The following is a 24,179-nucleotide window of genomic DNA, read 5'->3' as shown; positions in this document are numbered from 1 at the left end:
AGAGACAGGTATGAGATGCTAAGGCTGCTGCACAGGTCACTGTCCACACCTCTCTTCCCAGGGATCCTGTGCAGCCCGCCACTGCCAGGGTCCCAGGATCCAGGGACAACTTCCCTGGGAGAATGCAGGGCGCGCCTCAGGTTGGTGCAATGTCATGCCGGCCTCTGCCGTCGCAGGCTCGACCCTCATCCATATCCCTCCCTCCCCGTGACCTGAGTGAGCCAGAGCCCCTGAATCAGCTTCTCCTTTAACCCCGTCCAGTCTGAGCAAAGAACGGATGCCCTCAGGTCACCTACACAACGAGACGGGTACAATTCCAAAGCTGAACCCCTGGAGCTGTACGAGAAAAGAACAGAAAGGGAAATCTCTCCCAGCAGCCTCAGGAGCAGTGGATTAAATCTCCATAATCAACTTGATGTACCCTGCATCTGTGGAATACCTGAATAGACAACGAACCATCCCAAATCGAGTAGGTGGACTTTGGGAGCAACTATATATATATATATATATATATATATATATATATATATATATATATATTTCCCTTTTTCTTTTTTTGTGAGTGTGTATGTGTATGCTTCTTTGTGTGATTTTGTCTGTATAGCTTTGCTTTTACCATTTGTCCTAGGGCTTTGTCTGTCCAATTTTTTTTTTAATACTTAAAATTTTTTTTTCTTAATAATTATATTTTATTTTAATAACTTTATTTTCTTTTTTCTTTCTTTCTTTCATTTTATCCTCCCTTTTATTCTGTGCCATGTGGAGGACAGGCTTTTGGTGCTCCAGGGCTGTGCCACAGAGGTGAGAGAGCCAAGTTCAGGACACTGGTCCACAGGAGAACTCCCAGCACCACATAATATCAAATGGCGAAAATCTCTCAGAGATCTCCATCTCAAAGCCAAGACCCAGCTCCACTCAACGACCAGCAAGCTACAGTAATGGATACCATATGCCAAACAACTAGCAGGGCAGGAAAACAACCCAATCCATTAACAGAGGGTCTGCCTAAAATCATAATAAGGTCAAAGACACCCCAAATTTGTACCTGCCCACCAGAAAGACAAGATCTAACCTCATCCACCAGAACAGGCACTAGTCCCATCCACCAGGAAGACTACACAACCCACTGAACAAACCTAGCCACTGGGGACAGACACCAAACACAATGAGAACTATGAACCTGCAGCCTGCAAAACGGAGACCCCAAACACAGTAAGTTAAGCAAAATGAGAAGACAGAGAAACACACAGCAGATGAAGGAGCAAGGCAAAAACCCACCAGACCTAACAAATGAAGAAGAAATAGGGAGTCTATCTGAAAAAGAATTCAGAATAATGATAGTAAAGATGACACAAAATCTTGGAAACAGAATGGAGAAAAAAAAGAAACATTTAACAAGGACCTAGAAGAACTACAGAGCAAACAAACAGTGATGAACAACAAAATAAATTAAATTAAAAATTCTCTAGAAGGAATCAATAGCAGAATAACTGAGGCAGAAGAAACGTTAAGTGACCTGGAAGATAAAATAGTGGAAATAACTACTGCAGAGCAGAATAAAAAAAAAAGAAAACAAAAAGAATGAAATAATTGAGGATAGTCTCAGAGAGCCCTGGGACAACATTAAATGCATCAACTTAGAATTACAGGGGTCCCAGAAGAAGAAGAGAAAAAGAAAGGGACTAAGAAAATATTTGAAGAGATTATAGTTGGAAAATTCCCTAATACGGGAAAGGGAGCAGTTAATCAAGTCCAGGAAGCATAGAGAGTCCCATCCAGGATAAATGCAAGGAGAAACATGCCAAGACACATATTATTCAAATTATCAAAAATTAAATACAAAGAAAAAATATTACAAGCAGCAAGGGAAAAACAACAAATAACACATAAGGAAATATCCATAACGTTAACAGCTGATCTTTCAGCAGAAACTCTGCAACCCAGAAGGGAAAGGTAGGACATATTTAAAGTGATGAAGGAGAAAAACCTACAACCAAGATTACTCTACACAGCAAGGATCTCATTCAGATTTGAGAGACAAATTAAAACCTTTACAGACAAGCAAAATCTAAGAGAATTCAGCACCACCAAACCAGCTTTACAAGAATTGCAAAGGAACTTCTCTAGGCCAGAAACACAAGAGAAGGAAAAGACTTACAATAATAAACCCAAAACAATTAAGAAAATGGTAATAGGAACATACATATTGATAATTACCTTAAGTGTAAATGGATTAAATGCTCCCAGCAAAAGACACAGACTGGCTGAATGGATACAAAAGCAAGACCCGTATACATGCTGTCTACAAGAGACCCACTTCAGAACTAGGGACACATACAGACTGAAAGTAAGGGGATGGAAAAAGATATTCTATGGAAATGGAAATCAAAAGAAAGCTGCAGTAGCAATTCTCATAGCAGACAAAACAGACTTTAAAAAAAAAGACTACTACAAGAGACAAAGAAGGATGCTACATAATGATCAAGGGATTAATCCAAGAAGAAGATATAAAAATTGTAAATAATTATACACCCAACATAAGAGCACCTCAATACATAAGGCAAATACTAACAGCCGAAAAAGGGGTAATCAACAGTAACACAATCATTGTAGGGGACTTTAACACCCCACTTTCACCAATGGACAGTTCATTCAAAATGAAAATAAATAAGGAAACACAAGCTTTAAATAACACATTAAACAAGATGAACTTAAATGATATTTATAGGACATTCCATCCAAAAACAACAGAATACACATTTTCTCAGGTGCTCATGGAACATTCTCCAGGATAGATCATATCTTGGGTCACAAATCAGGCCTTGGTAAATTTAAGAAAATTGAAATCATATCAAGTATCTTTTCTGACCACAATGCTATGAGACCAGATATCAATTACAGGAAAAAAATCTTAAGAAATACAAACACATGGAGGCTAAACAACACATTACTTAATAACCAAGAGATCAGCGAAGATATCAAAGAGGAAATGAAAAAAATACCTGGAAAAAAATGACAATGAAAAGATGATGACCTAAAACCTTTGTGATGCAGCAAAAGTAGTTCTAAGAGGGAAGTTTATAGCAATACAATCCTACCTTAAGAAACAAGAAAAATCTCAAATAAACAACCTAACCTTACACCTAAAGCAATTAGAGAAAGAACAAAAAAAATCCAAAAGTTAGCAGAAGGAAAGAAATCATAAAGTTCAGATCAGAAATAAATGAAGGAAATGATAGCAAAGATCAAAAAAACTGAAAGCTGGTTCTTCAGAACATAAAAAAAAAGAGATAAACATTAGCCAGATGTATCAAGAAAATAAGGGAGAAGACTCATATCAACAGATTTAGAAATGAAAAAAGAAGTAACAACTGACACTGCAGAAATACAAAGTAGCATGAGAGATTACTACAAGCAACTATATGCCAATAAAATGGACAACCAGGAAGAAATGGACAAAATCTTAGAAATGCACAACCTGCCAAGACTGAACCAGGAAGAAATAGAAAATATGAACCGACCAATCACAAGCACTGAAGTTAAAACTGTGATTAAAAATCTTCCAACAAAAAATAGCCCAGGACCAGATGGCTTCACAGGTGAATTCTACCAAACAATTAGGGAAGAGATAACACCTATCCTTCTCAAATTCTTCCAAAATATAGCAGAGGAAAGAACACTCCCAAACACATTCTACAAGGCCACCATCACTCTGATACCAAAACCAGACAAAGATGTCACAAAGAAAGAAAACTACAGGCCAATATCATTGATGAACGTAGATGCAAAAATCCTCAACAAAATAGTAGCAAAAAGAATCCAAAAGCACCATTAAAAGGATCATACACTATGATAAAGTGGGGTTTATCCCAGGAATGCAAGGATTCTTCAATATATGCAAATCAATCAACATGATATAGCATATTAAAAAATTGAAGGAGAAAAACAATATGATTATCTCAATAGATGCAGAGAAAGCTTTCAACAAAATTCAACACCCATTAATGATAAACACCCTGCAGAATGTAGGCATAGAGGGAACTTTCCTTAACATAATAGAGATCATATATGAAAAACCCACAGCCAACATTGTCCTCAATGGTGAAAAACTGAAACCATTTCCACTAAGATAAGGAAGAAGAGAAGGCTGCCCACTCTCACCAATACTTTTCAAAGTAGTTTTGGAAGTTTTAGCCACAGCAATCAGAGAGGAAAAAGAAATAAAAGGAATCCAAATCAGAAAAGAAGAAGTAAAGCTGTCACTGTTTTCAGATGACATGATACTGTACATATAGAATGCTAAAGATCCTACCAGAAAACTACTAGAGCTAATCAATGAATTTGGGAAAGTAGCAGGATACAAAATTAATGCACAGAAATCTCTTGCATTCCTATACGCTAATGATGAAAAATCTGAAAGTGAAATTAAGAAAACACTCCCATTTACCATTGCAACAAAAGAATAAAATATCTAGAAATAAAGCTACTTAAGGAGACAAATGACCTGTATGCAGAAAATTATAAGACACTGATGAAAGTAATGAAATGTGATACAAATAGATGGAGATATATACCATGTTCTTGGATTGGAAGAATCAACATTGTTAAAATGACTCTACTACCCAAAGCAATCTACAGATTCAATGCAATCCCTATCAAACTACCCCTGCCATTTTTCACAGAACTAGAACAAAAAAATTTACAATTTGTATGGAAACACAAAAGACCACGAATAAAAAAATCAATCTTGAGAAAGAAAAATGGAGCTGGAGGCATCAGGCTCACTGACTTCAGACTATACTACAAAGCTAGAGTAATCAAGACACCATGGTACTGACACAAAAACAGAAATATAGATCAATGAAACAGGATAGAAAGTCCAGAGATAAACCCATTCACATACGGTCACCTTATCTTTGATAAAGGAGGCAAGAATATATAGTGGAGAAAAGACAGTCTTTTCAATGAGTGGTGCTGTGAAAACTGGACAGCTACATATAAAATATGAAATTAGAATACTCCCTAACACCATACACAAAAATAAATTCAAAATGGATTAAAGACTTAAAAGTAAGGTCAGACACCATCAAACTCTTAGATGAAAACATAGGCAGAACATTCTATGACATAAATCACAGCAAGACCCTTTTTGACCCACCTCCTAGAGAAATGGAAATGAAAACAAAAATAAACAAATGAGACCTAATGAAACTTAAAACCTTTTGCAAAGAAAGGAAACCATAAACAAGATGGAAAGAGAGCCCTCAGGATGGGAGAAAATATTTACAAGTGAAGCAACTGATGAAGGATAAATCTCCCAAATTTACAATCAGTTCATACAGCTCAATATTAAAAAAAAACAACAACAAGCAAACCAATCCAAAAATGGACAGAAACCCTAAATAGACATTTCTCCAAAGAAGATATATAGATTGCCAACAAAGACATGAAAGGATGCTCAACATCATTAATCATTAGAGAAATGCAAATCAAAACTACAATGAGATATCATCTCACACCAGTCAGAATGGCCATCATGAAAAAATCTATAAACAATAAGTGCTGGAGAGGGTGTGGAGAAAAGGGAACCCTCTTGCACTGTTGAGGGGAATGTAAATTGATACAGCCACTATGGAGAATAGTATGAACATTCCTTCGAAAACTAAAAATAGAACTAGTATATGACCCAGCAATCCAACTACTGGTCATATGCCATGTGAAAACCATAATTCAAAAAGAGTCATGTACCAAAATGTTCATTGCAGCTCTATTTACAATAGCCAGGACACGGAAGCAACCTAAGTGCCCATTGACAGATGAATGGATTAAGAAGATGCCGCACATGTATACAATGAAATATTACTCAGCCATAAAAAGAAACAAAACTGAGTTATTTGTAGTGAGGTCAATGGACCTAGAGTCTGTCATACAGAGTGCAGTTAAGTCAGAAAGAGAAAATCAAATACCGTATGCTAACACATATATATTGAATCTAAAAAAAGAAAAAAAAATGGTCATGAAGAACCTAGGGGCAATATGGGAATAAAGATGCAGACCTACTAGAGAATGGACTTGAGGATATGGGGAGGGGGAAGGGTAAGGTGTGACAAAGTGAGAGATTGGCATGGACATATATACACTACCAAACATAAAATAGATCTCTAGTTGGAAGCAGCCGCATAGCACAGGGAGATCAGCTCGGTACTTTGTGACCATCTAGAGGGGTGGGATATGGAGGGTGGGAGGGAGGGAGACACATGACGGAAGAGATATGGGGACATATGTATATGTATAACTGATTCACTTTGTTATAAAGCAGAAACTAACACTCCATTGAAAAGCAATTATACTCAAGTAAATATGTTAAAATAAATAAATTAATTAATAAATAAATTTAATTGGAAACATAAAAAATAATAAAATAAAAGATAAAAAATAAAATAGTGGCTTAAAGCTTTCTAAATATGATTTAAAAATTACTTTACAAATACAAAAACCTTGGCAGTCTCCATGTAGAACAAATACAGCAAAAATCACTTTTAGGCAAAGTATAGTCAGTATTCAAAATATAATATCATTAAATCAGCTAGAGAAAAAAAGACATATCTGAGGGAAAAATAATGCAAATGATAACTGACTTTTTATGAGAAGCATTGAAGGCCAGAGGACAGGAGTATCAAGTCAATAAATTGCCTCTGTATTAAAACCAGAAAACATGAGTACATTAAACCCAAAGTCAGTAGAGAGAATAATAAGAAGAAATGAGTGAAATAGAAAACAATAAAGGAAATTAGCTAAGTTAATGTTTGGTACATTGCAAAGATCAACAATATTAAGAAAATCCTATGATGTTGATAAAAGAAAAAGGACTATCATGAATGAAATAATGGACATTACTTCTGATCCCACAGATATTAAAAGAGCAATAAGATAATATTATGAACATTATGCTGAAAGCCGAACAGCTAATATGTTATGAAAAACTTCCTTGAATAGAATAACTTCTGAAATCTGACAAGAATTGGAAAATATTAATGTATCTGCCTCTGTTAAAATAATTCAATTTATCCAAAATTTTCCAATAAATATATTACAGTTTAAGTGATTTCACTAATGAGTGATATCAAACATTTAGGCAAGAAATTAATACCAAATTTATATATTTTTTCAAAATGTAGAGTTCAGGTTAACCATTATGTATCAACATAAAGAAATAATTCTAGAAAACGAAATATCAATATCCTACATGAATATAACTGAAAAAGAATTTAACGAAATATTACCAACTAAACACAGAGCATGTAAAAATAATAATTTATCATGTCCAATTAAGTTATAGCCCAGGAATGCAAGGTTAGTTTAGATATGAAAATCTGTAATTCATGAATTAACTGAAGACATTAGAAAACCACAAAATTTAATTGAAACATCATAAAATCATCTCAATAGGTGCAGTGAAAACATTTGACAAAATTAATTGTCCAATCCTCATAAAAATTATCAACAGACTATAAATAGAAAGAGACTCTCTTTATTTGACAACAATGTCTATGTAAAACATACAGCTAACATTAGATTTGATGAAATACCGAATACTTAACATCAAAGAAAAATGTAAATAGCGCATGAAAAGATGTTGACGTCACTATTTATTAGAGAAATGCAAATCAAAACTACAATGAGGTATCACTTCACACCAGTCAGAATGGCCATCATCAAAAAATCTGTGAACAGGGGCTTCCCTGGTGGTGCAGTGGTTGAGAGTTCGCCTGCCGATGCAGGGGACACGGGTTCGTGCCCCAGTTCGGGAAGATCCCACATGCTGCGGAGTGGCTGGGCCCGTGAGCCATGGCTGCTGAGCCTGCACGTCCGGAGCCTGTGCTCCACAACGGGAGAGGCCACAAAAGTGAGAGGCCCGTGTACCGCAAAAAAAAAAAATATTGTGAACAATAAATGCTGGAGAGTGGGTGGAGAAAACAGAGTCCTCCTACACTGTTGGTGTGAATGCAAACTGGGACAGACACTATGGAGAACAGTGTGAAGGATCCTTAAAAACCTAAAAATAGAGCTACCATATGATCCACCAATCCCACTCCCAGTGATATATCTGGAGAAAACCATAATTCGAAAAGATACATGCACCTCAATGTTCATTGCAACACTATTTACAATAACCAGAATGTGGAAGCAACCTAAATGTCCATCAACACATGAATGGATAAAGAAGATGTGGTACATATCTATAATCGCATATTACTTAGCCATAAAAGATAATGAAATGATGACATTTGCAGCAACATGGATGGACCTAGAGATTCTCATATTGAGTGAAATAAGTAAGACAGAGAATGATAAATATCATATGATATTGCTTATATGTGGAATCTTCAAAAAAGCATACAAATGAACTTATCTACAAAACAGAAATAGAGTTACAGAAGTAGAAAACAAACTTATGGTTACCAGGGGTAAGGGTGGAGGAGGGATAAATTGGAAGATTGAGATTGACATAAACACACTACTATATATAAAATAGATAACTAACAAGGATGTACTGTATAGCACAGGGAATTCTACTCAATACTCTGTAATGGCCTATAGGGGAAAAGAATCTGAAAAAGAGTGGATATATGTATATTTATAACAGATTCTCTTTGCTGTACACCTGAAACTAACACAACATTGTAAATCAACTATATTCCAAGAAAAATTAAAAAAAAAAGAAAAAGGGAAGGATGCCCCCTTTGTTTTTAAACATTGTATCTGAGGACCTAGCCAGGTAAGCAAATAAAATCATAAGTATTATATTAGAAAGGAATATATAAAAAGAAATTTATTTACAGACAATAAAATTGTTTACACAGAAAATCCTAAGGAATCTCAGGGAATAATTGGAACTAATAAATGCATTTAACATGGACTTAGAGTACATGGTAATTATATGTCTATATATAACAGCAAATTATTAGAAAAAATTTAAAACAATTACACTATCATCAAAAATATTAAAATACTTTAAAATTTAACCAAGTCATTTTAATATGTATTTACTTTCCCCTGAAAATTATAGCATATTGCTGAGAGATTAGTAAAGTCCTAAATAATTAGAGCCATATATCATGCTCATAGATTAGAAAATTGAATATTGATAAGTTGTTGTCCTCCCAAAATTGAACAATAGATTCAAAACAGTCCATATTAAAAGACTAGCAGAAATTTTTAGATAAAATTTCAAGTTATTCTAAGATTTATATGGAAAAGCACAGGATATATAATAGCCAAAACAATCTTGATAAAAAAAGGAAGTTGGAAAACTCATACTACATGACCTCAAGTTTCATTATATATCTATACAAATCAAGAGAGGGTGTTATTGGCTAAAAGGAGGACAGATAGATTGATGGAATAGAATAGAGAATGTAGAAATGGACACACACATGTATGCTTCATTGGTTTTTGACAAATATGCCAAACAAATCCAGGGGTAAAGAGAGTTTTCCTCAATTCTGCTGAATAACTAGATCTCTTTATATGAGAAAGAAAACAGAATGTTGATTCTATATGAATCACAAAACTTAAATTTGAATAAATCATCAACCTAAACAGAGAGGCTAAAACTGTAAATCTTCTAGGAGAAACATAGGAGAATATCTTTATGTCTTTGGGATATGCAAATTTTTCCTAAAGAAACATAACACCCACTTAACATAAAAATAAAAAATATATATAAATTGGACTTCATCAACTTATAAAACATCTGCTCATCAAAATATATGGATTAGGGCTTCCCTGGTGGCGCAGTGGTTGAGAATCTGCCTACTAATGCAGGGGACATGGGTTTGAGACCTGGTCTGGGAAGATCCCACATGCCGCGGAGCAACTAGGCCCGTGAGCCACAGCTACTGAGCCTGTGCGTCTGGAGCCTGTGCTCCACAACAAGAGAGGCCGCGATAGTGAGAGGCCCGCGCACCGCGATGAAGAGTGGCCCCCGCTTGCCACAACTAGAGAAAGCCCTCGCACAGAAATGAAGACCCAACACAGCCAAAAATAAATAAATAAATTAAAGTACCCTTAATTTAAAAAAAAGAAACAAATGTATAAAAAAAATATATATATATGGATTAAAAGATGAAAAGACAAGCCACAGGCTGAAAGTATTTGTAATACCCATATACTAATTACTTCTATCAGGATATATAAAATTTTTCTACACATCAATAAAGAGAGACAACTTAAAGATGACAAAATGAGTAAGTCATATTCATTCTCAAGGTCTATAGGATACTACACAAATTACACTGACACTGCACCATTATTATTTAGTTATCTTTTCACTGAATAAACTAGCGATACAGCATAACATTGGTTTAAGATCAATATCACTACAGTAAAATAATCCAAATTTTGACTCTATTTCCAACATTTCCTCAAAAAGTAAAATAGAGATGAGATTATTTCATGGACTTGTTTTCTGATAAAAAGAAAGACACATTAAAAAAAAGACAAAAAATGGCACATAATAAATAGTAGTTAATAAATGTTCTATTTATTGAATAATAATGAGAGGGCATTCAAATTGGCACAACATATATGTTTCATTAATTTAGCTAAATTATATGCTTTACTGAGCATTCAAGACTTTTTGTTTGTAATCAATTTATACTCTCATTCATACACAAGATATAAAAAATAATAATGATCATCCTGAGATCTCATAGTTATCAATAATTGCAACTTATTAAATGAATAAGATATACCAGATACTTAGTTGGCACACAAATTGTCTTGAGACAACTTACAGTGGGATGGGGAGCAGTTGGATGCATTGCTTTGCCAGTCAGTCAAAGGAGAATTTATCACAATGGAAGGACACACAAAAATACAGAAGGCACAAAGGAAGCTTCAGTCCATCAGGCTGGAGTAGGGTAGCAAAGGAAATCCTTCCTGTTAGTAATTGGATAGAGAGCCTTTGCTTTTCTGGTGTTATGTTACTGTGGATTATGCTGTGCTTAGAAGTATGGGTCACTATCAGTGCTGATAGTGATTGCAGTGACCAGAGAATCAAGAAGAAAAATACAACAAAAGTAAGGTGTTATGATGTAAATAACAATCCAAAGTACATAACAGCCTTCCTAGTCAACACCTAAGAACATTATGTGCATCATTAAGTGTGTAGCTTGTGTAACTATTTGCCATAATTTTAACTCTAAGTTGTATGAATGGGAAGCCATAGAGTTGATTGTACATGTAGTGTGCCTATTGGCTCATGTGACATGATTAATTATCCACAATACTTAACAAATTACACTTATGAGAGCAGGACTAGGTCAGTTCTCTACATGTCAGGGGGTTAGAGCTAGGGTGGAGTGGAGAGTGGACTGAGATTAGTTTTCTAGCCTCTACCAGAACTGAGTTTCAAATAGGATTAAAGTTCAATTATTAAAAATGAAAAAAAGGTGATATCTGATTTAGCTCCTACTACCTTTCCTATCCATGGACAAAATACTATTCTCCATAAATTCTACCCACTGCTAGGGATTTTGAAAATGGGGGAATTTACTTTACCTTGAAAGCTTTTCTGCCTTCTTTCTGCTTTAAACTGCTAATGAAATGTCTTACAGTAATCTTCACTCATCAGATTAGACCTCTTATCAGTCAGAATGATACCGGGGGTTATCACATCCTGAAAAATACTTATTCCTCCAATGCAATGCAATGTTTTCCAAAAATCATTCACCTTGGGTATAGAGATCACAGCATGCCTTGCAAATAAACGTTCTTGAATCCTGAAACTAAAATTATTATCTTGCAGCTGTAACTTAGCCTTAAACTAAGACTGTGAGCTTATTTTCTGACAATCACTTGTTACTATATCAAAATCATATTTGAAAACATGGAACAGACCAGGAGAATTTTAATAGTTCCTTGAATTGCTCTAAAAATACATGAAATTTTTTTTGCAATAAACCTTATGAAGTTATAAAATTAGAGATCATTTTATAATAGATACATAAATCTTGTATAACATTTTCAAGTTTGGAATTACAATGAAGAATACATTTTCATACAGTTTTGGAATAGATCTTTACTCCTTAATTTTACTTTTATAAGGTTTGTGATTGTAGGTTTACCTCATGGCTAATTATTCTTTTTTTTTAACATCTTTATTGGAGTATAATTGCTTTACAATGGTGTGTTAGTTTCTGCTTTACAATAAAGTGAAACAGCTATACATATACCTATATCACCATATCTCTTCCCTCTTGCGACTCCCTCCCTCCCACCCTCCCTATCCCACCCCTGTACGTGGTCACAAAGCACCGAGCTCATCTCCCTGTGCTATGTGGCTGCTTCCCACTAGTTATCGGTATTTTGTGGGGTTTTTTCCAGGTTTTGTTTTCTGTTTTTTGTTTTTTGTTTTAACATCTTTATTGAGTATAATTGATTTACAATGGTGTGTTACTTTCTGCTTTATAACAAAGTGAATCAGTTATACATAGACATATGTTCCCATATCTCTTCCCTCTTGCATCTCCCTCCCTCCCACCCTCCCTATCCCACACCACTAGGTGGTCATTAAGCACCGAGCTGATCTCCATGTGCTATACGGCTGCTGCTTCCCACTAGCTATCTATTTTATGTTTGGTAGTGTATATATGTCCATGCCACTCTCTCACCTTGTCACATGTTACCCTTCCCCCTCCCCATATTCTCAAGTCCATTCACTAGTAGGTATGTGTCTTTATTCCCTTCTTAACCCTAGGTTCTTCATGACCTTTTTTTCCCCCCTTAGATTCCATATATATGTGTTAGCATATGATATTTGTTTTTCTCTTTCTGACTTACTTCACTCTGTATGACAGACTCTATGTCCATCCACCTCACTACAAATAACTCAATTTTGTTTCTTTTTATGGCTGAGTAATATTCTATTGTATATATGTGCCACATCTTCTTTATCCATTCATCTGTTGATGGACACTTAGGTTGCTTCCATGTCCTGGCTATTGTAAATAGAGCTGCAATGAACATATTGGTACATGACTCTTTTTGAATTATGGTTTTCTCAGGGTATATGCCCAGTAGTGGGATTGCTGGGTCATATGGTAGTTCTATTTTTAGTTTTTTAAGGAACCTCCATACTGTTCTCCATAGTGGCTGTATCAATTTACATTCCCCCCAACAGTGCAAGTGGGTTCCCTTTTCTCCACACCCTCTCCAATATTTATTGTCTGTAGATTTTTTTTTTTTTTTTTGCGGTACGCGGGTCTCTCACTGTCGTGGCTTCTCCCATTGCAGAGCACAGGCTCCGGACGTGCAGGCTCAGTGGCTGTGGCTCACGGGCCTAGCTGCTCCGTGGCCTGTGGGATCTTCCTGGACTGGAGCATGAACCCGTGTCCCCTGCATCAGCGGGTGGACTCTCAACCACTGCGCCACCAGGGAAGCCCTGTCTGGAGAATTTTTGATGATAGTCATTCTGACCTGTGTGAGATGATATCTCATTGTAGTCTTGATTTGCATTTCTCTAATGATTAATGATGTTGAGCATTCTTTCATACGTTTGTTGGCAATCTGTATATCTTCTTTGGCGAAGTGTCTATTTGGGTCTTCTGCCCATTTTTGGATTGGGTTGTTTGGTTTTTTGTTATTGAGCTGCATGAGCTGCTTGTAAATTTTGGAGATTAATACTTTGTCAGTTGCTTCATTTGCAAATATTTTCTCCCATTCTGAGGGTTGTCTTTTGGTCTTGTTTATGGTTTCCTTTGCTGAGCAAAAGCTTTTAAGTTTCATTAGGTCCCATTTGTTTATTTTTGTTTTTATTTCCATTTCTCTAGGAGGTGGGTCACAAAGGATCTTGCTGTGATTTTTGTCACAGAGTGTTCTGCCTATGTTTTCCTCTAAGAGTTTGATAGTGTCTGGCCTTACATTTAGGTCTTTAACATTTGGTAGTGTATATTTTAACACAATATTTGAGGTGTCTTAAAAATCAGGAATCTGTTTTTCCTAAAGTATCACTAGTTTTAAAATATGATTGATGTATTCCACATTATTTCTTTGCCATCTTGATTTAAATTTGCATTAGATATAGATTATTAAACTGCTTCTAGCATGATAGTTATACATTTCCGAAAGAAATGAGTTCCAAAATTCCCAGTCTGGAGTGAAACTCAAGAGCAGTGGGACTTTAACATAAAAGTTAATTTATGTAATAATAACTGATTAATAAGACATTGGAAATACCAAGTTTATGACCTTTAATATGATTCTTTAGAAAACTATAGTCTCAATTTATTTGTGAATCCTGCTTCACATATCAGATAATATGTAGTAATATGCACAGATCATCACACTGAGTAAAAAGATTATACATATATTTGTTCCTAAAGGTTTTTGAAGAAATTAATTAGAAAGTATATATAAGATAATTGCATATATAGAAGGATAGATACATAGATAGATGTTTGATAGATACCTACATACATACGTACATGCATGTCTACATACATATTTTATGTTTTAAAAATATGATACTTCCTGCACATTTTTGGCTAAGGCTTTAAGTCACAGAATAATACAATACATACCAAAAAAAAAATCTCAATCTATTATTGTTACTAGGTCTTCTAATAAAGTCATCATCCTATTTTTTCCACAGTAACACAAGTTTATGCTCATGGAGTGTGGGACACTATTTCTGAGATACAAATTCTCCCCAATTATCAAATGACCATTTTTCCTGCATTTTCTAACCAAGTAATATTCACAGTTGCATTAAAGTAAGCAAATGGGTTTGATATATCTCTACTTTGTACTTTAGATTCAGCCATGGTCTTTTCTAGGATACATAAGCAGTATTTTATTTGAACATGAGGACAAACTTGCAAGTTAACCAGTGATAACTACCTTTCTTTTCTCAGTCATTTTCAGATACAAAGGGTATTATATCTCTCATATAGGGCCGCTTGTGGATTTTGAAAACCAAGCTGCCACAAATAGTCACCTCCTTCTTAGCTTGGAGGAGAAAGATCTAAAGCTGCTCACTGCAAGTAAGCTGGGTCAGAGGGACCACAGGAAATTATGGATTATGTCTATGTTTTATATGAGAGACAAGCTGAGGACAAACATTTCTGTCATGGAGTTTGTAGAGAGTCTATATGTCTTTGCTGTAGAGTTGATCGTTTGTTCTATGGTATAAATCAGGGGTTAGTAAATTACAACTGTGAGCCAAATATGACCTTCCACCTGATTTTGTAAATAAAGTTTTATTGAAACGTAAAAGAATTCATTCATTTATGTATGTCTATGGATGCTTTCACGCTACTAACTCAATAGCAGAGTTGAGTTACCTTGACAGATACCATATGGCTCAGAAAGTATAAAATATTTACTATCTGATCCTTTTCAGGAAAAAGTTTGCAATCTTCTGGTATAAATATACAACTACTGTATTTTATTGTTTTCTGATATTTATTTCTTATTTTACAATAAATACTTTAAATGAAATGATATCAAAAATTATTTTTTTAACAAAAAGTATGTTTCAAATTTGATTCCCTAGAAAGTTAGTAATGAATATGGAGTTTACTTCTAAACTATGTCACTTTAATGATCCACTGCTGAGTATGTTGACATCACTGACTACATGAAACCAGAAGACACGTTTTAGTTCAAAAACCATCAGCATCTATTTAAATGTTAGTAATTATTTTAAAAGACTCCCTCACATTGATGAGTTAAGTTCAGATAAGAAGGTATTCTTACATATCACTCTGTGAAGCATGTATTTTCACTTAGATCACACAACTATAGCAAAATTATTTTCCTAATTTTCTATTGCAAGTTTCTCTGTACATACTAAAAGTAAAGCGATTGTTATAAATGTGTTGGCTCAGTTAGCAGAATAAATTGACACAAAGATAAAAGATACCAGTCTATACTAGTAAAGTCAGAGGTTTCAAATACATAATCAGTTTATTTCAATAATAGTTTTGTTCTGTTGAAGGCAAGGTATCTGACAATATTAGGAATGCTATTGAAAATTCAGTAAAAATGTTCGAAGATAAAGTTATGTGCTCTTGTGCTAAAATTATAAGTATAAATTTTGTTAAGTTTATAATGATATATAATTGTTTGATCGAGTTGAGAAAAGGATGAAAAAAATGTACTTGGAGTTTATTGTGGTTCATACATAATTCATAGTTTTAAAGCAAACCAGTTTTGATGCTCACACAAGTGGAATAGAATCTATAGTTGCAAAATTTACAAATAATTTAAAATATTCACAGGACAACAGACTAAAATTTTTGGAATAAAGCTGATATTGAAAATAATGTAACATAGCAAAATGTGCTTTCTTTTGCTGCTGTCCATTATCATTTAAATTTTAGAAATGCTTAAACTTGTGAAGAATGACTTTGAAAATAAATCCAGTATTTCAGGGAGGTTTTGGCATTTTAGTGAAAATATTGTAAGTTTTGGTTGCATCCCATTCAAAATGAGTTACAAACATTTAACCAAAAAAACAATATATCAAGAACAAAAGACTGGTGTTTGAAAGTTTTAGTGAAATGTACTTATTTTTAAAAAGACATTAAAGCTTATTCTTGCACAATACAATGAAAAACTTAAGCTCAATGAATTCAGAAGTGCTCGAGATCATAAATGTTATAACTAGGCTTTGAAATAGCTGGACTTATGGGGAACAACATTTGACAAAAATCCTATATTTCACAGATTATTTTTTTGTGCTAGGACATAGTGGAAATAAATTGAAGCACCTAAATTTTGCCAAACATTCAAAGGAATCATACATAGAGACCATTTATTTCATGAGGATTCTCTTTGAAAATGTTTGTCAAAAAATAATTTTGAATAGAATAAAATATAGCTCCTATGGACATACTTTATTGATGTATTTTATACAAAAAAAAATATAATTGGGAATACTTAACATTTAGCAGATTTTCCTTTGAGGTTAGCAAGAACCTCAAAATATGTTCGGTGAAAATGTTCTCAAGATGGCACAGTTAGGAGAAGAGTAAACTGAAGGCATTAAATGACTTCAAATTTATTAGTCATAAATGCAACTTTGAAGAGGGTATAGATAGTTTATAAAAATTTATAATTATAAGACAATATTGAAAAAATACTCATTCTTCAGAAAAATAAGTGTAAATATAGTTTCTGCTTATATTATTTTGTAATGTTTCAGATAATCAATATAAAGTATGTTTTAAAATGTCCTTTTGATTTGCAGAGACCAAGTTACAATTATTGTCTTTGGAAGGAATTTTAGAAATTAATTTTTTGAATAGAGCTACATTATTTGTCTGCCTATTTAATGAAACCAACTTGCCAAATAATAAATAAATATTTCAAATATTATATATTTGTAACTCCTTTTAGCTACCTGTTTTGTTCAAAAATGCCATGGTTTGGGAGATAAATTATATATTCTTCATACACCTGCAGGATATGATAAGCTATTATAAAACACCTAACAATTCATAACCTATCTCAGGAAATAAATGACCTGAAGGGAAAAGCCCTGAAAACATTTCTTTGAAGACAGTTGTTGGAGTTCTTACCACCTGCACTGCTACCAATCCCTCCTACCATTGGCAGTGGCTGATACATTCTACCAGACTCTCAAATCTCTCTCAACTAGGTTACATGGAAGGATCTGCAAGAGAAACACTGAGAGTTATCACTTTCTGCAGTTTGGGAGACACTTAACTTTTGTTTCAGTCCCATGAAAGGAGTCTTTAGGTACCTAATTGTGGCCGGAAACACCACTACCCAAAGACATTTTGAAGAGAGACAAATACACTGATGGTGAGTTATATTTCCCAGAAAATGGGAAATTGTGGAAGGGTTCAAAGATGAGATCAGGGCTTCCCTGGTGGCGTACTGGTTGAGAGTCTGCCTGCCGATGCAGGGGACACGGGTTCGTGCCCCGGTCCAGGAAGAGCCCACATGCCGCGGAGCGGCTGGGTCCGTGAGCCATGGCCGCTGAGCCTGTGCGTCCGGAGCCTGTGCTCCGCAACGGGAGAGGCCACAACAGTGAGAGGCCCACGTACCGAAAAAAAAAAAAAAAAGATGAGATCAGAGTGGTTTAAACACAGTTTCATTGTTAAATATTTAATCAAAAGTTAAGAAACTATTGGTTTAAACAGTGATTTTATTGACATCTTTAAGTTTATTTGAGAAGGAATAAAACATTTTTATGCTTCATGAAAGGGGATTTGTCTGTACTGACCTGTTACATAAGGAAATAATAGAGATATAATTTTGCAAATTACGGGCAAAATATACCTTTGTAAACATATTTTAGTACCTAAGAACAAAATATATTTTATCATAGTAAAAAAACAAACAAACAAAAACTGTTCAATTGATGGCTAAACTCTTCATATATTATGAAATATCAATATTTAGCAGAATAATCATTTAATTGTTAAATTGATCTCTTAAATTTATTCTTCAAAAAACTCAGAGTATAGAACCCCTAAACTTGTATTTTTCAGTAATAAATGAAACATTTCAAGTCTAATTTGAAATAAATGACAAAATTAAAATTATTTGTGTGTATGTATGCATACATACATATATGTGTATTTTTACCTGAAAATGGTTCCTCACAATCACAAATGAAACTATTTGCAGTAATATTTCTGCAGTTCCTATGGAAACAGATATGTGGTTGACACTGCCCAATTATTTCTGAACAATTTATGCCTATAAAAATAAAAGAAAATTAATGTTTCAACTAGATTAAAATATGTACATTATATTTATATAGTTAATTAAAGTCATAGATTTTTCCCAAATTTTTAATAATGAATAATAGAAAAATTTTGAATAGTGTAATTCTAAGACATAGTGCTTCATGATGATGGATTTAAATGGAAACAAAATTTAATTTTAATAAATTTGACATCAGTTTTTCCATCCTTTCACTGCATAATATAATATCAAAATATTTTTCTGATTGGTGATATTTGAGCTCTAGTTAATTTTTTATAATAATTTGAATGTGTTAATCATGTAGATAATATTAATATATGTAAGTATTAATTCTTCAACATATGCTGGAGCATTGCTGTGGTAATATACAAAGTGACACATTCAAATGTATAATATATTGTATCTTAGCCCTACTACCTAGCCAAGGTAATGATTCAAACAAGGAAAATGTGAAAGTATTATACATCTGAAGAGGAACCAGGGCATAAAGTTTCAGTTAAGCAAGAAAAATAAGATCTACAGACCTGTTGTGCAACATTTCACCTTTTGTCAACAGTAATATATTATACACTTAAAATTTTGTTTGAGGGTAAACCTCGTATTAATTCCTCGTATTAATCATTCTCTCCACAGTAAAATCAAATCAAATCAATTCATATCTAATCTAATCTAATCTAAAAATATTTGGAAGAAAAGAGGGAAGACTGCTTGGATTCTCAGAAGCCATGCACAAGCTTCTAAATTCTACACTTTCTTTGCTACTGTATCAAGTTTTCCAAATCCCACTTGTACAAGCTATCATGGTCCTACTACACAAAAAAACACAACCTTGCATAGCATATATTTCTATGTAGTTGATCATCTCATAATATCCTTCTTAGAGGAATGTGCTAACAAAATTCCAGGGCATGACACATGGACAAATGTCACTACAAAACAGTTGCACATGATTTGGCAATAAGCCTGCCACTTCCCCCATTCTAATTGAATTCTTAATTTAATTTGTGAGCAGTTTTCACCAGTTGATGCTTTTGAAATTCTTTATACACTGACATCTCTACCTCACTAATGCAGAACTCTTCGTCTTTCACTTACCTCCAAACAATCCCCAACACAATGAAAATCTAAGTAATAAGTAATTACAATAAGTAATTGTGTCCCAAAATATTTCCATATGCAAAAGCTAAAGTATCAGTGGTATGTTCAATAGGTCATGTTCTCTTTCAGTCCTAGTGGATATAATAGCTAAATTGTGACCACCCCCACAAAAAAATTCTTATGTTGAAATCCTAACCCCCATAACCTCATAGTGTGACTTACTTGGAGACAGGGTCTCTAAAGAGGTAATAAATATTAAATGAGGTCATTAGTTTGGGTCCTAATCAAAAATGACTTATGTCCTTATAAGGAGAGGATGCACAGGCACTACAGAGAAAAGGGATGTGAAAACACAGAGAGAAATGGCTGACCATGGACCAAGGAGAGAGGCCTTAGAGAAACCACTCCTCCTGACACCTTGATTGGGACCACTTAATCTCTAGAACTTTGAGAAAATAAACTTCTAATGTTGAAGCCACTCACACTGTTGTTCTTTGTTATGGCAGCACTAACAAACTAGTACAGTGAACATTCTCAGTTTCTTGGTAATCCTACATATTTCTGTATCTTTTAAGATTTAAAATTGAAGTAATTGTGCATAATTAGAGTGGTGTCATGGTATGTGCTCAATGTCTTAAAAAATAAATAATGTGAGATACTTTTATAGAGTTTAAAATTTGATTATTTACATTATCAACTGCTGTGTTTCTAATAAACAAAGAAATAAACATTGGGATAAAACCATTCTATGCAATTATGATAACTCATTGAAATAATATTCCATGATTTATGATTATATCTATGCCAGTTAATATTATGTAGGTAGTAGAAATTTTCTGGTCAAATATTCTCTAAAATTCTTTGGACGGGTTAAAACGTATACTTTAGAAGCTCTAGATTAAATTATTTCTCCATTCACCCTAAATCAGAAATTTGAGTGCTTTTATTTATTTATTTATTTATTTTTGCTGACCTGTCTTAATTTTAATTATCTGATATACTATGAGTCAGGTTAACTTACATCTTTTATCACCCCTGCCAGTAGAGTCAAATGCGAATTTGATCCCAGTTATACAGAGAGGATGCCCAGTTGATAATGCTGGGATTAACTTCTGAAATAGCCTCAGTACTTCTTCCCTAAAGAGTCTAAAATTACATTTTAAATGATTGGCTTAGGTGAATTTTGGAGCTTAAAATGGCTTATAGAGTTCTTCCATTATACTTTATCACACAGTCTCCTCAAATCTAGCTTCAAGGGAGTCTTCCCTGTCACACAGAAGAGCAACCCTAATGAATCCTCCTAAGGCATGCCCCACAAAATTGCAGTTATATCACTGAGCCCAGTTGGCTCCAGTCACATCTGCTTCTCACCCCCCTTCCCCTCTCCTGACCAAAATGTGCTGTTAGTCTGTTGCGTGTTTTCTCATCCCGTCATTGCCAACGCCAGGCATTTCCCTTTGTTAGATCATCCTCCTTTTACCTTTGTGACTCTCCATGCCAGGTCTCTGAAACTGTAATTGAAAGAAATTCTTTCACACATTCCCAAATGTCAAATATTCCCTACATTTCTCAAAGTTCCTCTTCATTTTTCTCTAATGACCCAACTTCCTTAGTAAACTTTCAAATAGGAATAGTCTATTTCCCTTAAATCCTCACTTCAGCCTCAGGTAACCTAGTTTATTTACACTGTTTTTAGGTTGCCCTTCTTTTTGCTTCACCCACTCACCATATATCTTCCTTTGCAAACGTTTCTCATCATTGCCTCTCATTTAGATTATAAAAACCAGTTAATAATTAAAAAAAAAACAGTTGATAATTATATCACTCTCTTTCCCTCCTTGTTCTTCTGATTTATCAATTACTTTATAGGTGCCACACCAACACCATTGAGAACATTACTTTGGGTTCACAATCATTCTTTCTTCTCCAACTCTCCCAAGCAACTTCAAACCTTCGTCCCAATAATGTGTGTCCTTATTATCCTCGACTTAGAGCCACACTTCATTTCTACATTATCACCCAGAACTGCTTGCCCCAAATACCATAACCTTGGGAATTTCATTTAATGACTAAAACATATTATTCTGATAATCTTTTTTTTTTTTTTGAATGAGACATTAAGAGTGGATTTGGGGAAAGATGTAAAAATAGGTATTTCCGGATAAAGCATATATGTTTTTAAGATATCCTCTTTAAATAAGCACAATTTTTATTTTAAAGAATGCCTGGGGCTTCCCTGGTGGTGCAGTGGTTGAGAGTCCATCTGCTGATGCAGGGGACATGGGTTCGTGCCCGGGTCCGGGAAGATCCCACATGCTGCAGAGAGGCTAGGCCCGTGAGCCATGACCACTGAGCCTGTGCGTCCGGAGCCTGTGCTCTGCAATGGGAGAGGCCACAACAGTGAGAGGCCCGCGTACTGAAAAAAAAAAAAAAAAAAAAAAGAATGCCTGATAGGCTTTTTATATGACCAGAATCCAAATTTAGCCCATTCTAAAAAAATCTACCAAATTCTTAAAAACATAGCCTATTTTTTGGTAACTAACCATTTATGAATTCAATCTATTTTACTATTTTAATAGAATTATGTTACTTTAAAAAATAATCTTACCTGAAATTTGTGGGTGACAGATACATTCATATCCTTGCTTATTCCATTTTTCTCTTTTATTAATGCCACTGCCATTATTTTTACATGGCTTACAGGAATATGAATCCAGCTCCTGGCAGTATTTCCCATAGAATGGAGGCTGGCAATGGCAGCTGTATATCTTGCTCCAAATTTCAGTAAGACATGTACCATGCCCAGAGCAAAGCTCCGAACTCAGATATTCCTGGCAGAACTGCTCTTTCACTGTTACATTTAGTCGAAGTCCCAGTTGACAAAAGGATGGACCACTTGGCATTACTGTGATGAAGTAATGTGTCCCAACACTCAGCCACTGAGAATTAACAGTGTGCATTCCTTTTAGATTGCAACCAAAAAGTAACTGATCTTCAGTTGTGGTATTTTGCAGACAGTCAATGAATGATGCTTCAGAAACATTCATCACATTTATTTCTGGATATTGAAGAGATGGTTCAGAAGAAATTACAAGGATGTCTCCTAATTGAATTTGCAAAGGGCAAATCTGGGGAACAACTTGATTGCCAGAAGTATTCATTTTAGTATTTACATCTCCAAGCCAGCAATCCCCATAGAACTCCAGGCAGAGGTTTTCTGTCACTGTCCAATTCACCACATATGTTGAGGGCTGTGTACGCCATTCTTCCGTCAAGTGCCGTTTACATGTTGTTCTTCCATTTATAAACATGCTGTGAAGAACCACCAGGCTCACAAGCATAATTAAATTGTCAGTCATTTTGGGAAATTGTGTTTTACAGTCTATCACGAAAGTGTCATAAATAATTGCTGCAAAATGGGCTTTCAGTGTTGCTGGAAAATTCTAAGCAGATATTTTGTTCAGGGACTCCTGGGGACTGACTTCCTTTCTCTATTCCCAAAGTGAAAGTAGATTTGATGACTGGATTTTGATCAAGAAACAGTAGAGTTCAATTGTTTAAAATATACCTTAAAACAGAAAAATAATACATTGTTAGTGAAGTTTTTCCTAACAATGATATAGAAAATTCTTACCTGTTTTCTGCAAAAACTGTGTCACTAAAGCTAGGCACCTTCTTTGTGAATCAAGGCCAGGAAAAATATGGTCAAGGTACGTTGTATCTCATCCTGCCATATATACTCACCTGCTTCTGAAAAGTTCTGGTATAATTACATAATTAAACCAGCAACGTACTACAGTCTTTTATACCAAGTTTCAGCATAACTGAAACACAGCAATAATCAAGATCCTTTGTTCTGGATGGTTTAATTTTTTTTCAGATACAAGTATCCCTCTCTGATTAGTTTTAGAAAAAAAAATCTTAAAAACAACTAAGAATAAAAATGGTTCAAATATAATGTTTGTGTAATATTTTCTTACAAACATAAGTCTTAAGGTGCCTGTTGGTGACAAAACATGTTCTTGTAATCCAAGAGGAGAGAGCTCCCACATATGTAAAATATTCATGGAACATTCTGTTATACAAATGACTAAACTCAGAATGAGTCTTCACCCAACTTCTGCAGGAATGGTGGGAGTATGGTAGGTAAAGTTGGAAAAGGAAACATAAAATCGTTTAATGGAAAGATGATAAATTGAAATAGTGTGACAGTAACATTCTCCTTCATCACTCAACACTGATGTGGAAGGAGGGGTCTGGGGTCAATTCTGTTGGAAGGTACCATTACTGCCAGAGGGCAAGAAAACAAACAGGAATTTTGAGATTTAATATAT

The 24,179-nt window shown here is 34.5% G+C and overlaps 1 protein-coding gene across 1 annotated transcript in view; it reads right to left on the bottom strand.

Moving 5' to 3' along the window:
- The window catches only part of EYS (eyes shut homolog), a 1,671,360-nt gene extending 1,648,156 nt beyond the window's left edge, over nucleotides 1–23,204 (bottom strand). Inside the window, exons 1-2 of the mRNA XM_060167756.1 lie at nucleotides 22,454–23,204; nucleotides 18,625–18,738 (exon numbers count right to left, since the gene is read on the bottom strand). Of these exons, the coding sequence (XP_060023739.1) occupies nucleotides 18,625–18,738; nucleotides 22,454–23,204 (865 nt within the window). The remainder of the gene's footprint in view (nucleotides 1–18,624; nucleotides 18,739–22,453) is intronic.
- Between the last annotated feature and the right edge of the window lie 975 nt (nucleotides 23,205–24,179).

Source organism: Lagenorhynchus albirostris, chromosome 12, assembly GCF_949774975.1.
Source record: "Lagenorhynchus albirostris chromosome 12, mLagAlb1.1, whole genome shotgun sequence".
NCBI classification, from domain to species: Eukaryota; Metazoa; Chordata; class Mammalia; order Artiodactyla; family Delphinidae; genus Lagenorhynchus; species Lagenorhynchus albirostris.
This window is presented reverse-complemented; position numbering and strand designations above follow the sequence as displayed.